Source organism: Talpa europaea, assembly GCF_964194135.1.
Source record: "Talpa europaea genome assembly, chromosome: 3".
Taxonomy (NCBI): domain Eukaryota; kingdom Metazoa; phylum Chordata; class Mammalia; order Eulipotyphla; family Talpidae; genus Talpa; species Talpa europaea.
In genome coordinates this window covers 108,073,419-108,087,768 of record NC_140069.1, presented here as the reverse complement: position 1 = coordinate 108,087,768, position 14,350 = coordinate 108,073,419, and the positions used below count along the sequence as shown (strand labels likewise).

At 32.9% G+C, this 14,350-nt stretch overlaps 1 protein-coding gene across 18 annotated transcripts in view; it reads left to right on the top strand.

Annotated features, from left to right (window-relative positions):
* ADAM22 (ADAM metallopeptidase domain 22) overlaps nucleotides 1-14,350 on the top strand; it is a gene marked incomplete at both ends in the record, with an annotated part of 200,909 nt that overhangs the window by 140,694 nt on the left and 45,865 nt on the right. For 17 of the 18 annotated variants that reach the window (XM_084229405.1, XM_084229404.1, XM_084229401.1 and 14 more), the window contains 7 exons: nucleotides 2,301-2,375; nucleotides 4,682-4,753; nucleotides 5,587-5,753; nucleotides 7,164-7,248; nucleotides 8,307-8,397; nucleotides 9,654-9,705; nucleotides 12,371-12,470. In XM_084229405.1, coding sequence (XP_084085531.1) covers nucleotides 2,301-2,375; nucleotides 4,682-4,753; nucleotides 5,587-5,753; nucleotides 7,164-7,248; nucleotides 8,307-8,397; nucleotides 9,654-9,705; nucleotides 12,371-12,470 — 642 coding nt within the window. The remainder of the gene's footprint in view (nucleotides 1-2,300; nucleotides 2,376-4,681; nucleotides 4,754-5,586; nucleotides 5,754-7,163; nucleotides 7,249-8,306; nucleotides 8,398-9,653; nucleotides 9,706-12,370; nucleotides 12,471-14,350) is intronic. The other variant, XM_084229402.1, reaches the window with a different exon arrangement.

Below are 14,350 nucleotides of genomic sequence, written 5' to 3'. Positions count from 1 at the left end.
GCACCACATCATAGAGTTCACTCGTATAGATCCTTGAACTTATCCTCTTAAATATATCCCCTTAAGAGTGAATTCATCAGGTTTTGAAGCCACAAAATGCTATTATCACATTTGGCATCTGGGATGGATCTTGAACTTAATTATAATAATAGCAAATGTACAGTGCTTTAAATCACATGAAGTGGGTACTATTATTCCTCTTTCACCAGAAAAAAGTGATGACTGAATCATACAGCTAGTAAATGGTTTATATAAAATAAGATCTCTGTTTTTCAGAATTGGAATATCACCCTTGTCATGATGGTTGCTGTGTGTGTGTGTGTGTGTGTGTGTGTGAGAGAGAGAGATAAAAAAAATCACAGGATGAGAGAAAAATCAAATAGTTGAAGGAACCAGATAGGATTATGATTTTGAAAGTCTGGTCTAAGTGAAGTGCTTGTAGTCACATATGCTTTATATACTACCTCTGAGAGCCTCTGTGTTCCATGAATTACTATCATGTATTTTGTGATAATATATATATTGTAATGTTATATATTTTTATTTTCATAAATTTTGAGATGAGAGACTATCACTTTCTTTTCTCATTTTCCTTGAAGTTCTTCATAAACATCTTCAACATTCAGTGATTTGCTAAGTAGAAAAAGTCATAATTTTTCTCCCTGAGAAAACTGAATCTGTGCAGGTGAAGTGCTCAAAAATCATGTGACCAGTGTGACAATTCTCTGACATTAAGAAAATATTGAGACTTGTTAGAAAGTCTACTATATTAAGTGGAAAGACTTAGATCTCTTTAATTAACTGAGCAGATACTGTAATAATAAAAACATGCATTAAAAAAAAAGTGGCATTGCCCTCAGGTACAGTTTATGTTATTCTTGATTCCCAAACCCAGAATTATCAGCCTGGTGTTATTCCATATCAGCTTGGTTTTCCAACTTTTTGGAAACAAAAAAGTTTTGAGATTTGTAAATGCCATTGGCAATGAAACAAAATCCATATGGTAACAATATTTTAGTTTGTTGTAGTGCAGCACTCAAAACAAATATTTGGGTACTGATTAGGTTTGATTATATCACAAAATGATCCTTGGGCAAATGAACAAAAAGATTTACTGAAAAAAAATGTATATTGAAGTATGGCATAATGGAAGAGTTAACTTTGTAGATCTTTTTAAAGATTGTGGTATACATTCATTGCAGAGAATAAAGGAATAAGTGTGTGTTAGTGGTTGTTGCCAGTAGCATTCACTGATCATGAATTTGAAAGTGAAGAAAATTTGTTGTTGATACAGCCTTACTATATAACCCAAGGCTGCCTGGAAACTCTCAACTCTATCTTAACAAAATCCCTGCATCACTTGAAGCATCCCCTAAAATTTACCAGAGGTAGGGACATGTCTCAATCCCAGATTTGGAGATTATAGACTAAAAGTACCAATCATTGTGGTCCTATACACTGTCAGAGAACCTCAGAAGCTTAAATTAAATCATAAAGGATATGCTTCAGATCTTATAATATCCCAGGTATACTGTGAAATGAAAATAATCTGATGCAAAAGAGTGAAATAAATGGGATTAAAAAATATATATCATATTTCATTTTATATATATATATAAATATTTCTGAAACAAACCAATAACTATATGTGCTATTTTTGATGTCGTGTAACAACTAGAGAGATGGGGGACATGTGGGAGGAAGATTTTCATTCTATATTTTTGTATTGTTTAAATTTATTTTTTAAACATCCTTGTTTATCTTTTCACAATATAGAATTTCTCTCCTCAGGTGACCTCAGGTGTGGTCACCATAGTTTTCCTACAACGAAAGTGTTGTTTAAATTTTGAATCATGTAAAATCATTATCTACTCAAAAATAAAGTAAATGAACATTTAAGCCACTGCAAAAGGAATAAAATGGAGAAATTTTATTTCTCCCATAGTTTTTAGATTATTTTAAAATTTTTCTTTTTGGATTTATTGAGGTATAATTGACAAAGTATAAAGTGCTTAATGTGTTATAATTTGATAATTTGATATTTGTATATACATTGTAAAAGGATTCCCTCCATCAAATTAACATGTCCATTACCTCACATGTTTACCTTTATTTTGTGGGTTGGTACAGAACATTTAATATTAAGATCTGAGAAACTGTTTACCTTTATTTTGTGGGTGGGTACAGTGAGAACATTTAATATTAAGATCTGAGAAACTAATATTTAGCATATTCTTTAGTTTTTCTACAGTGAGGTTCAGAGTGTTTATTTAGTTGACATTTCTTTTGTTCTATGGCAGCTTCGAAGACATCCACGTAATGTAGAGGAAGAAACCAAATATATTGAACTGATGATTGTGAATGATCATCTCATGGTAGGTTTTGCTGAACTTTTTCAGTGTCAAGGGTAAGGTAACACTAATAGGCATAAATATATGTTTAGGAAAAAAAAACAAGTCCATAAAGCTGTAACATGGAGAAGGTATTTGTGTAACCAAATATATTTATTATTCAGAGACAACCTGCAAGAAGAAAACATATTAGGTGGAAGAAATTAGCAGTACTTTATGTGGTTGCAATAATATTTCTTACTCATAATGTCAACTTTTGAACTTACTTGATCAATATATGGACTAGTATCTCCTCTTACTAAAATATCAAGATTTAAACAAAAATGGAAGCTTCCATTTTATATTGAATAAGTGAGTGAGGCACCGATACTGTGATACTTCAGTTTGAAATGTATAGCTTTATTCTAATAAAAGCAATTATTTCTATTTCTTTCTTGCAATGCAATAAACCATATGGAAAAGCTATATTGCTAAACAGTAGAGATTTTTAGAATAAGAATTGGCAAAACTTCCTTCCAAAATGGCAATTATTTTGTCATATTCAATCCATGTAATATATTCGATTTATGAGAATGTTGTATATTCAGTTCATGGCCATGTTGTAGTCAGTATGGCTACATTCACAGCACAACAGTGAGTTATAATGCTATTTATTCCATGTGACCAGAATTCTAAGCTAAAAATGTTCTGCGGTGCACATTGCTGAATTTTACTTAATTTCAGGTATTAGTGCATTTTAATTTACTTTGAATGATTTGTGAGAAAATGTGTCATTTATTTACATGTGATTTAACAAATACTGATTTTTGTTATTATTGATAGTAGTGATGATGATACAATTAAGATTAAGTGCTTCCTTGTTTAGTCTAGGACTAAGTTTTATCCTTCTTTCTGAATACAGTGAATGTTACTGTTCCCTGAGATTTTTACAAAATAAGAATAAGTCACAAGAACATAAACTTATGCTGCCCTGGTGGCGCAGCAGTTGAGCGCTGGGTTGTGAAGCTGCCCGCGGCCTCTGTGGTGCCCGTTCGTTCCCCGGCTGCTCCCCGGCCATCGGAGGAGGGTCCCATATGGCGCGCAGACCTCTCCTGCCGCCCGCTGCTCCCCTCAGCAGTGTACTTCAGTCCTTCTGCCTGCTCTGCTCCCCGCTCTGGCTCTGGTGAATTCTCTCACCCTCCCGCGCTTCTGACTGTACTCAGTGCATGTATAAACAAAACAAAACAAACAAACAAACAAATAAATAAAAATAAAAACATGCCTCTATAAAAAAAAAATTAGTAAAAAAAAAAAAGAACATAAACTTGGGCCTCTCCAGTGGCGCAGTGGTTGAGCACTGGGTTGCGAAGCTGCCCACAGCCTCTGCAGCGCCAGTTCGATACCCGGCTGCTCCCTGGCCACCAGAGGAGGGTCCCACATGGCGTGCAGACCTCTCCTGCCTCCCGCTGCTCCCCTTCTCCTGCCTCCCGCTGCTCCCCTCAGCAGTGTGCTTTGGTCCTTCTGCCTGCTCTGCTCCCCGCTCTGGCTCTGGTGAATTCTCTCACCCTCCCTTGCTGCTGACTCTACCCAGTGCTTGTATAAAATAAATAAAAAATAAATAAATAAATCTTTAAAAAAAAAAAAAGAACATAAACTTTAGACATTTTAGGATGTCACAAATTTAGATGTTTATAGACACATGTAGGCAGATAACACAAATGAAATGAGCGAGGTGTAAAACAACAGGGAGTGGTGAGGCCTGTGGTGAAAGAATGGGCACATGCCTCTACTGGGGCACTGCCTCTCAGTACTTACCATTTATTACTATGTGAGGGTTTTGCTTTTACTTGAAGCTGGAAATCAGGCTTTACATCACAATTCTTGATTTTAAAAACACTGTTCAAGTCAAACCAAGGAAATATGTGACCCATTGCTAACCTATAATCTCTCTTTATGACTTCCAAGTCTTTTTTCACCTTACTAAATTCTTACAGAACTTGAAAATTTTTATATTTTTAGCTATGTTCACATTCACTTTTTCTGGCTTTGAACCTACTTGTCTTTATATTTTTGCAGTTCATAGACATAGCTCATGTTTTATCATTTTGAAAAGCAATCCTGTGATAAAAATAAACTAGTGATATAGACTGGATATTTTTTACTTCATGTCACAGATGAGCAAACTGAGACTTCAAACGTTTAAGAAACTTGCCTCAGACTACACAATATGTAAAGAACTAGGCTTCAATTCTTGGATTTTTTATGGATATATAATTACACCATATTTTCTCTGGTGAGATGGTCATTTGCTCTTGATGTTGAAAGCCCTTCGTCTGTTCTTTTGCTTTCAGTTTAAAAAACATCGGCTTTCAGTTGTACATACAAATACATATGCAAAATCTGTGGTGAACATGGCAGATTTGGTAAGTAGCAACCTGATTTAGTATTTCAATAGAGGAATTTTATCTGCTGACTGCTAATGGAATGGATGAGGATTCTTATATTTTTACTGCTGTAAATTGCACTTTAGCCAAGGTGTCCTGAAAGCCCCTCTTAACCTTGCAGATGACTTTATTGACTTTGATCTCTGACTGGGGAGATGATAAAAGGAAATGGTCAAAGATACCCACAGATTTATGCCTGAAGTTTTTTCCTGTATTTTTCACATTGAAAAAGAAAAGGTAGTCATAACCACTAACAAAGATAGTCACAGTGTACTTCTGACAATGGAGAAGTACAGCAGTTGTGCTTTTTTAAGAGTTCCTGGCGCTTTGGGAATGATGCAAAGGGGTAATTATACCCTCCCTCCTTTCCAATCTATTCCTGGACAAGGTAGCACCAAGTACCTTCTCCATGAGTTTAGTCAGGGTCAATCATGTTGCACAGAAATTATTTCCTTGGAGAGTCTTCATTGTTCCATTTTTTGCTGGGAGACTCAAGAAGGCATGAATTCCTTGTCTAGGGTCCAAGGAATAGAGTCTGGGAGAGTTTTTAATAAGGTTAAAGGTATTTGTCAAAAACTAATTTTTGTTTCTAACTAGTGTTCTGTTCTTTGTGGATTACTTGTAACAGTTTGACTGTTACTCAAGGGAAATGCATGTAAATTAGAAAAATAATTTTTGTCCTAAAAACAGTCAAGTTTCTCACATCTAGCTAGAACTCAGTGTTTCCATTAAAGGAACTTTGTAGTCTTGTTCATAAGTCATTTGATTTTACCATGTGTACAGCTGGTGTGTTCATTTTGTTAATATACTAGATATATAAAGACCAACTTAAGACAAGGATAGTATTGGTTGCCATGGAAACCTGGGCGGCTGACAACAAGTTTGCCATATCTGAAAATCCATTGATCACCCTACGTGAGTTTATGAAATACAGGAGGGATTTTATCAAAGAGAAAAGTGATGCAGTTCACCTTTTTTCGTACGTAACTTCTGTAATGATTACTTTTTCTGGTTCCGTGTTAAATGTTCTATTACTTACAGCTGCGATGTATCCTTTCTACTGTATAATACAATTAGGATTTGATATGGCAGATACATTTGGAAGAAGTTTTAAAGTATAAGTTACTTGAAATTGTCATGAGTTTAATTTTGAACTATTATTGCATATATATTTCATTTAATTTTTCAAGGGATTTAATCAGTCTACTCACTGTGTAAATGTGCTTTTAATACTCAGAGACTTCTTAACAAATTAATTATATTTATTTGTCATTAATGCTATTTTTGTTTTTGGTTCTAAGGAGAGAGCTTAGTATTTCTGGAGTTCATATTTTATTTTTTCTTAGGATTTTTTGGGGTAATTTATGTATATTTGCAATATTAGCAAGTTATATATAATGGCGTTTAAAAAACCTATTATTGAAAGTCACTGCTGTTGAAGAAATTTAATATGAAAGTAAAAGACTGTATTTTGGAGGTAACTTTTTTTTACATAATTTCAAAGTTACAGAAAATTTTAAGAGTATTGCAAGGAAATACCTTATGCCCTTCACCCAGATTCATCAGTTATTTACATTTGCCCCATTTATTTTATGATTTCCTTCTTTCTATCCTTTTCCTCTACTTCCTTCCTTCCTTCCTTTCATTCATCCACCTATTTATCAATTATTTTTCCTGAACCATTTAAGAGAAAGTTGGAGACAATTACTTATTGGGCCTTTAATACAAAATACTTAAGTGTGTATTCCCTAAAAATAAAGACATTCTCTTATATAATCATAGTAAATTATTAAAACCAGAAAATATAACTTTGGTGCAATACTTTTATCTAGTCCATAGTTCATATTCAAATTTTTAAAATTGTCTCAATTTTTTTTATAGCTAATCCCCTTTTTCCCCAAACCTGGATTCTAATCCAGGGTCACCATTACATTTAATCATCATGACTATTTGATCTCCTTTAATCTGAAAGATTTCCTCAGTCTTTCTTTGTCTATATTGAGCTAAACATTTTTGAAGAATATAAGTCAATTATTTTTTAGAATGTTCCTCATTGTGATATTTTCTCATTTGAGATTCAAGTTACAGATTTTTGACAGAAACACCACAGAAGTGATTTTTGTATATGTAATAGTACATATTATTAGTTTTTAAAAATATATGAAAAGTTCTATTTAAGATAGTTATTGATCATGTGGGGAAACATAGCTCAGAAACCCTTTTCTGTAACTATGTATGTAAACAGTTTTCACATTTCTCCCTTACCTTAGGCGCATAGAGTATAGAAATGTTATGTGCTTTGAAAAAACAAATGTGGTAAATGAATAATGAGAGGTACTTGATATTTGAACTGTGAGCAGTAAGCATTTTTCATTTCCTTTTCTAAAAGGGGAAGTCAATTTGAGAGTAGCCGGAGCGGGGCAGCTTATATTGGTGGGATTTGCTCGTTGCTGAAAGGAGGAGGCGTGAATGAAGTAGGTGTGAACATCTGTACAATACAAAGTGGTATGATGGCTGAAAATGTTTTTCTAATATTTCAGAGATAATTTCTCAGTATTCCATAAACTCTAGATGTTAGGTCATTTCATTAACAATCAGTATGGCTACTTGAAATTACCAGAGGACAAATAGGGAGGATTCTGTTCATATTCTACTTACAGAAATCAAGAGTTAACTATTTACAGATTATATAGAGAGAATCTTTACCTTCATTGAAAATAAGGCCCTGTTTGTCACTTAGACTGATTTTCCAAAGGATTGGGTACTTTCCTGAAGCATTGGCTTACTACCTAACAACCCAACTGGTATCTTCCTTTTTCAGTATTTGGCAAATTCTTGGAGGGAAAAAAAAAAAAAAAATATATATATATATATATATATATATATATATATATATATGTGTGTGTGTCAGGTTTTCTAAAAGGTTCCTTTTACCCCTGACACACTAAACCTGATGGAAATGATCCAAAATAAAAATATTTGAATCTTTGGGAGGCAACATATTGGAAAAAAAATCCCTAGGCCGTCTCAAGTTTCTTTTGGCGAAAGGTCATCACAACTTCCTATGATTCATATCATTTGTGTTCTGAAGCCACATTCTTTTCAGTTTGGATAAATTTCAGGGGTGCAAGTGGATGCACAAAGATAAACAAGTTCAAACTAAATTATGCTTTTATTTTTATTTTGTGTCATCCGAAAGGCTAGTTAAATTGTATGTAAGTGTTAAGTTTTTCAGGAATGTTGCTGGTAACATTTGGATTCAGAATTAGATTTAAGCTTTTAATCCCAAAAGTTACTAAGAATTTATAATTCCTGCATTTCTGTCTTCCCTATTAGACTAAATCAAACATGGGTTTATTTCTTACTACTTCTTACCAATGTTTAACAGTTCAGTGCTAACCTCTGTGTATTTAATCTCTGTTAAATAAAATGCTTAGAGATTTCTTATCTTCATTTATTTGATGACATTTTTCTCTGACCCACCTTAAATAAAAAATAATTTTCATTCATATGTACTTTGTTTGTTTTTTAGTTTGGGAAAACTGATTTAATGGCAGTTACGCTTGCTCAATCACTAGCCCATAATGTTGGTATTATCTCAGACAAAAGGAAGTTAGCAAGTGGTAAGTTTATGTACATATGTGGTTTAGTTATGTTTAGAATGGAATAACTATAAAATATTTTGAGGAATGGCTTTCTTTAATTTAGTTGCTTGATCAAAACAAGTTGGGTGATAGTATAAACAGCCAGGGCACCAATTTTTTTTTCAAAAGTAATGTTTACATTCATATTTATATGAAAATTTCTTCACATGTGATAAACATTTAAAGCTATGTGATGACAAATTCTCAGTTGAATTTAACTTAAAAAGGACAAATATAAACTGAGTTTGGCAATTTTGAATGGTCTAGTAGAGAATCCTAGGCATATAGATAGAAGATACACTGTTTTGTTATGGTTTATTTAGAATAACTCATTGTATGACCATAGAGATAGAACATTCCTTCCAGCATCAGACCTGATAATGGGCTTAGTAAAATATGCTAGGGCTAGCATCTATGAGGAATGTATTTTCCTATAGAGGTGAAATTATTGTGCCAGGAATGGTCAAACACTATGTATTTGGAATAAGTTGTTAATAAACTATGTTTATTTTATTATTTTAACAAATAATATTATAAATATATTTACTTTGTTAAATAATACTATAAATATGTTTATTTTAATAACAACAATGGGCTGTTTAAGTCATACATTATATGCCATACAATTGAATTCCAGTGTTATCTAAATCAAGTATTTAATACTCAGGACAATCCTGCAAGATATCATTTATTAGCCTTATTTTACAAATAAAGTAACTTAATCTTAAAAGGGCAATGCCCCCAAGATTAACATATATTAAGTAGCAAACCTTGGTTGATTCCAGGTATTTCTGATTCTGAAGCCCTTCTGCTTCATCCATAAACTATACTGCCTTTTGCTGCAGGCTTTGTGAAAAGCCTTTTAAAAATGGACAAGAAATTGTAAGAATTCCCATAATGGTCTATGAAACCAGGATCCTGTAGTAATGTGTCACTGTTCCATTGGTATTTGATAGTATTTCATTTAAGTAACTTAATATGAATGCTTTAAAAGTATGGCCTCTTGTTAAAATACTGAAAGATTTTATTTTAGTAAAGATTATATAATCTTGATAGGGCCCAAGGAAATTTTTGTTAGGCATTACATGAAAAATTCAAATATAAGAAAAAATAGAAAGCATTTTAAAAGGTACATGTATAAGGAATAAAGTGGAAGATATTATTTTTAATGTGGAAACTACTTTAAAGCACCTGTTCTCACTGTGTAAATGTGGCTTTTTTTTTTTTTTTTTTAGGTGAGTGTAAATGTGAAGATACGTGGTCTGGATGCATAATGGGAGACACAGGGTGAGCCACTTCTGTTAGTAAATAATAACCTTTCCCTGCTTCTTACCATTCGTTGTCTTCTTAGGAGTATGACATTCAATAACTTAGTATATAGAACCTCATCACAGGCATTTCAGAGAAAATCCAAAGTAGATTTTCTTAGTGATTCTGTATATAAAATATTTTCACAAAATAGTCTTCAATGCATGAAAACAATTGATCTCACTTAATCTAGTAGAACAAAGATTTTTGTAGCCTTGAATCTAGGCTGGAAATTTAAGAAACAAGGAACAACTTTGTTCTTCATGGTTTACCTCCAAATTGCTTTCCTTTTATTGTCTTTAGTTCTAATTAAAGGAGTTATAAACAGTTGTATGCTAGTAAGATGACTCTCTTAAACAAAACAAAACAAACCACAAAAAATGAGAGAAGAGCCTGAATATGTAGCTTCCTCAGATTTCCATGGTGTAAGCACTCCCACAATAACTAATTTCAAGCTACCAATAGTGCATCACCAAACAGGGAGTGGGAAGAGATGTGTGCAGTCTGCTTTCTGGGAGAGGGTTTTTTTTTTTTTTAATAAATCCTTTCTTACCCATCACACACTATCAGGCACAATCATGCCTTTTATTCCTTCCTTGCCACTGCTTCTTTTATGCCAAGCTTATCACTATCTTACTTAAAACTTTTGTTATCTTATGCTGTTATTTCAGTAATATTCCAGATGCTCAGGTAACTTTCAGGCTCCTTCTCTTCCCCCTCCTGAACTTCATTAAAAAAGTATAGCAAATTACAGAGTGAATACTTGCATAATGTTGGCAAGTAGAGGAAAATTGCCCCAACCTTCTGGATTCTGCTTGAGCTAGATGAGTAATCAAAATAACATCAAACAGGTTAGCAAAGAAAACCCTTAATTTAATAACATACATATGGAGAATTTATAATGTTGTAAATTCCAAAGAATAATGCAATGGACTGGGATATTTATTTTGTGTTTAGAGACCCGCGACATCAGGGAGAGTGAGGATGAGACTTCACGTGTCAGAGGAGAAGAGAGTGACCGATCCTCACTCTGAGAGTAAAGATGAGATATTTAGATAAAGAGGATCTTTTCACTGAAAAAACCTACACTTGGATGAGACGACCCCACAGTAATTGTTCTGGGTCACAAAAGGGGGAACACTGATTGCTTCTCCTGTTAGGAAAAGAGCAAAAGCTCAGGGAATGATGATCTCTTCAACTAGAGAAGACAGGAACAGGTACAAGGACTGTGCTTCTCCTCAGCCTTCAGGGGCCTCACTGATTTCAACTCAAAATAATATGTATTCATTAAATGATGACGGTCTACCTCCTAAAGTTCACATGACCTTCATTAACCTTAGTTCCCCATATCAAGAGGCCTACTTGGAACACATTGAGAAAAGCTTACCTGGCCCTTTTGGAGAGACTGACTTCATAGTAACTATCAACCAGCTTAAACACACAAACACTGCCTATATAGTTAAATCTCCATTGTCTGTTGACCCCCAGGCTTGGTCAAGGTAATCACCATCTTGAATTTTGTTCATATCATTCATAGGTCCTTTTTTTCTCTTACTTTATGTCTATGTCTGTTTGTCTGTCTATCTATCTACCTCTGTGTATTTTGAAGTAATACATACATTGCTTTGCATGTTTTTAATTAATATGATAGATATCATATGACATATATTCTTTTGTAACTTGATTCTTTTTATTAACTTTGTGAGGTTCATCCATACTGATAATTAATATCTGTAGTAGTTCACTGAATATGTATAGCATGATTTCTCCATTCTCTTAATGCACATGGATCTGTGTCAAACAAATGAATCATGTCGCTTTTCTGTTCAGAACTTTTTTGAGCCTGCATTGTCTAAATATAAACCCTTAACAAATAAGGATCAAATCCCTGCCCTTTCTTCCTTCTTGTTTTGCATTCTCAATTTCCAAATTGTTCTCTAGCCAGGTTTATTTTGTTACTTTTTTTGTATACTTTTTTTTTTTTTTGTATTTTGAAATAATCCTAAAGGTAAAAAAGACTAGTCACAAAGTACCTTTTGGTCTCTAAATTATAAATTGCTGGCTTGGTGCCTTGTTGTCCCCAATTTGTGTACATTTATATAAACACAGATATCCTCTTGCAGAACCACAGTACAGCCAATAACATCATCTAATTCTTACCATTCATTCAACATTAGCCCTGTGTTTCAATAATGTCATTTTGTTTCAGAATCTAATATCACATTTTTTTTAATATCTTAGTCTCCTTTAGTCTAAAACAGTTCTCAGTCTTTTTTTGACTTTGGTGATGATGACTCATTTGTAGATTCTAAGTCAGTTATTTGTTTGGATTTTTGCTCACATTAAATATGTAGAAAAGACTCATTATGAATAAATTAGTTTCAATATTTAAGAAAAACTCATGAGAAAAATTATAGCATGTGTGTTTCTTTAGAATGTATATGCAAATAATGAATGACACGGTCACCATTAATCACTAAATGAAGAATTTAGACATACTGATTGAACAAAACTCTTATGGATTGAATAAAAATGTACATATGTGGAATTTATTCTTTCATTTTTGAGAATACTGTCCAGTTTTAACAATGTTCAAATTTTAAGATGAATTTTACCTAGACATTGCTTTTCTTCTTTCTTATAGCTATTATCTTCCTAAAAAGTTTACCCAGTGTAACATTGAAGAATATCATGACTTCCTCAATAGTGGAGGTGGTGCTTGTCTTTTCAACAAGCCTTCTAAGGTAATAAGTGTGCTCACAGTTATTAGTTACAAATCTTTCAAAAGTATTATTACTACATATTCAGTCATGGGTCTTATTAAAGAGAGCTGTTCAACTTGAGTGATATGTACATATTCTACAAATGCTAAATATCTGCATCTTCAAAGTCAGATTTATTTGTGGGTATTTGGGGGCTATTACTGATGGGAATAGAAAGTAGATAAAATGAGTTTTTTTTTTCCTGTAAAATTTCTGGTTTTTAATATGACCAAATGATAATTCATGGTTAGCTTATGAAAATGGTTTCATTTTACTTTTGTTTTTTTAGTTTCTTGATTAGTAACCCTCTACCATCACTTTTAAATACTTAAGCATAACTTATATAGCTTAACAGAATGAGCAATATAATTAAAATTATAAGTACTTCTCATTATAAAAGCCAAGTTTTGCTTAAAGCAGCAAAGTCTTTCCATACAAGTCTTTATTTTTACTACTAGCAGAGCATCTTCTGACCTCTGACTAGAAAGCACATCTTCCTCATATATCTGGAAGACTGCATATTAAAGAAGAATCCTCTGTTGTTGTTCATCACCTGGATTATGATGTTCTTAAAGCCACCACAGCCATATGTGGCATTGCTTTTTTTTTTTTTAATTTATTTATTTATGTAAGCACTGGGCACAGTCAGAAGTGCGGGAGGGTGAGAGAACTCAGCAGAGCCAGAGCAGGGAACAGAACAGGCAGACTGACGAAATACACTGCTGAGGGGAGCAGTGGGCACAGCAGGAGAGGTCTGCTCGCCATGTGGGACCCTCGCCAGTGGCCGGGGATCGAACTGGCGCTGCAGAAGCTGCACCCTGTGCTCAACTGCTGCGATATGTGGCATTGCTTTTGTAATAATTTACCAGGTTTCATTCTCTGCTCACTACAGTGAAATTTAAAAACTGTATCATATTGAAATGAAAAGCAAATAGACAATTTTAAGACTACAAAAATGTGAGAAGAAATATTTGAACTAAGTGCTACTCTAAATAAAAAAAGTTGTCTTTTTACCAAAATAATTATTTTGACCCTAGAGTAAAATAACATATATGTTTTTCATTTGGATAACTTTTAGTTTTGACTGTCAAAGGTGTCTCATTTGTTATGATCCCTTTCTTACTGAAAATGAAATCTAGATATGAGTTGATTCTTTTGTGGTAGAGGAGAGAGTATTTAAAATCAGATGGGGATTTTGTTGTTGCTTTCATTAATTTGTTTTTTCCTCTCTAAGAAAGTACAAATTTGTGTGTGTGTGTAATAAGTGTATGTCAATAGATGTGTGTGTCATTTTTTTTTTACAATATGTAAACTTTGATGAACTTCTGAATGAATATGATCTATATGGAACATAGCAATTATTATTTATTTACTAATTTACCTATCTGCATAAGATAAATTATATTTAAAAAGTAATAAAACTAATGGAAACTTAATAAATAAAACTTAATAAATAAATAAATAAATAACTTAATAAATAAATAAAAAAACTTAAAAAAACTTAAAAAAACTTAATAAATAAATAAAGAGTACATTAAAATGTACTCTTGTTCATTTATTGCTTCCATCTCTAAAAAACTTGTTAATAGGCAATATATTTTGTATTAATAAATCAATAGATTTATTAATCTTTGTGTTTTCCTCATTGTCTATGAAATAACTTTCTTTTCATAAGGAGATAAAGTTAATAAAGTTAATAATTTTCGTAGCTGACTGAGCCTCCTACCAATTTGTGATGTAGGTGGGCAGCTAATATTATTGCTATTATCCTGTTTTAAATATTAAAACGCTTGGGTTCTAAGATGACAAGCTATTTGTCCAAGATAAGAAGTTGAGCCAAGATTTGAATCCAGACTTTCTGA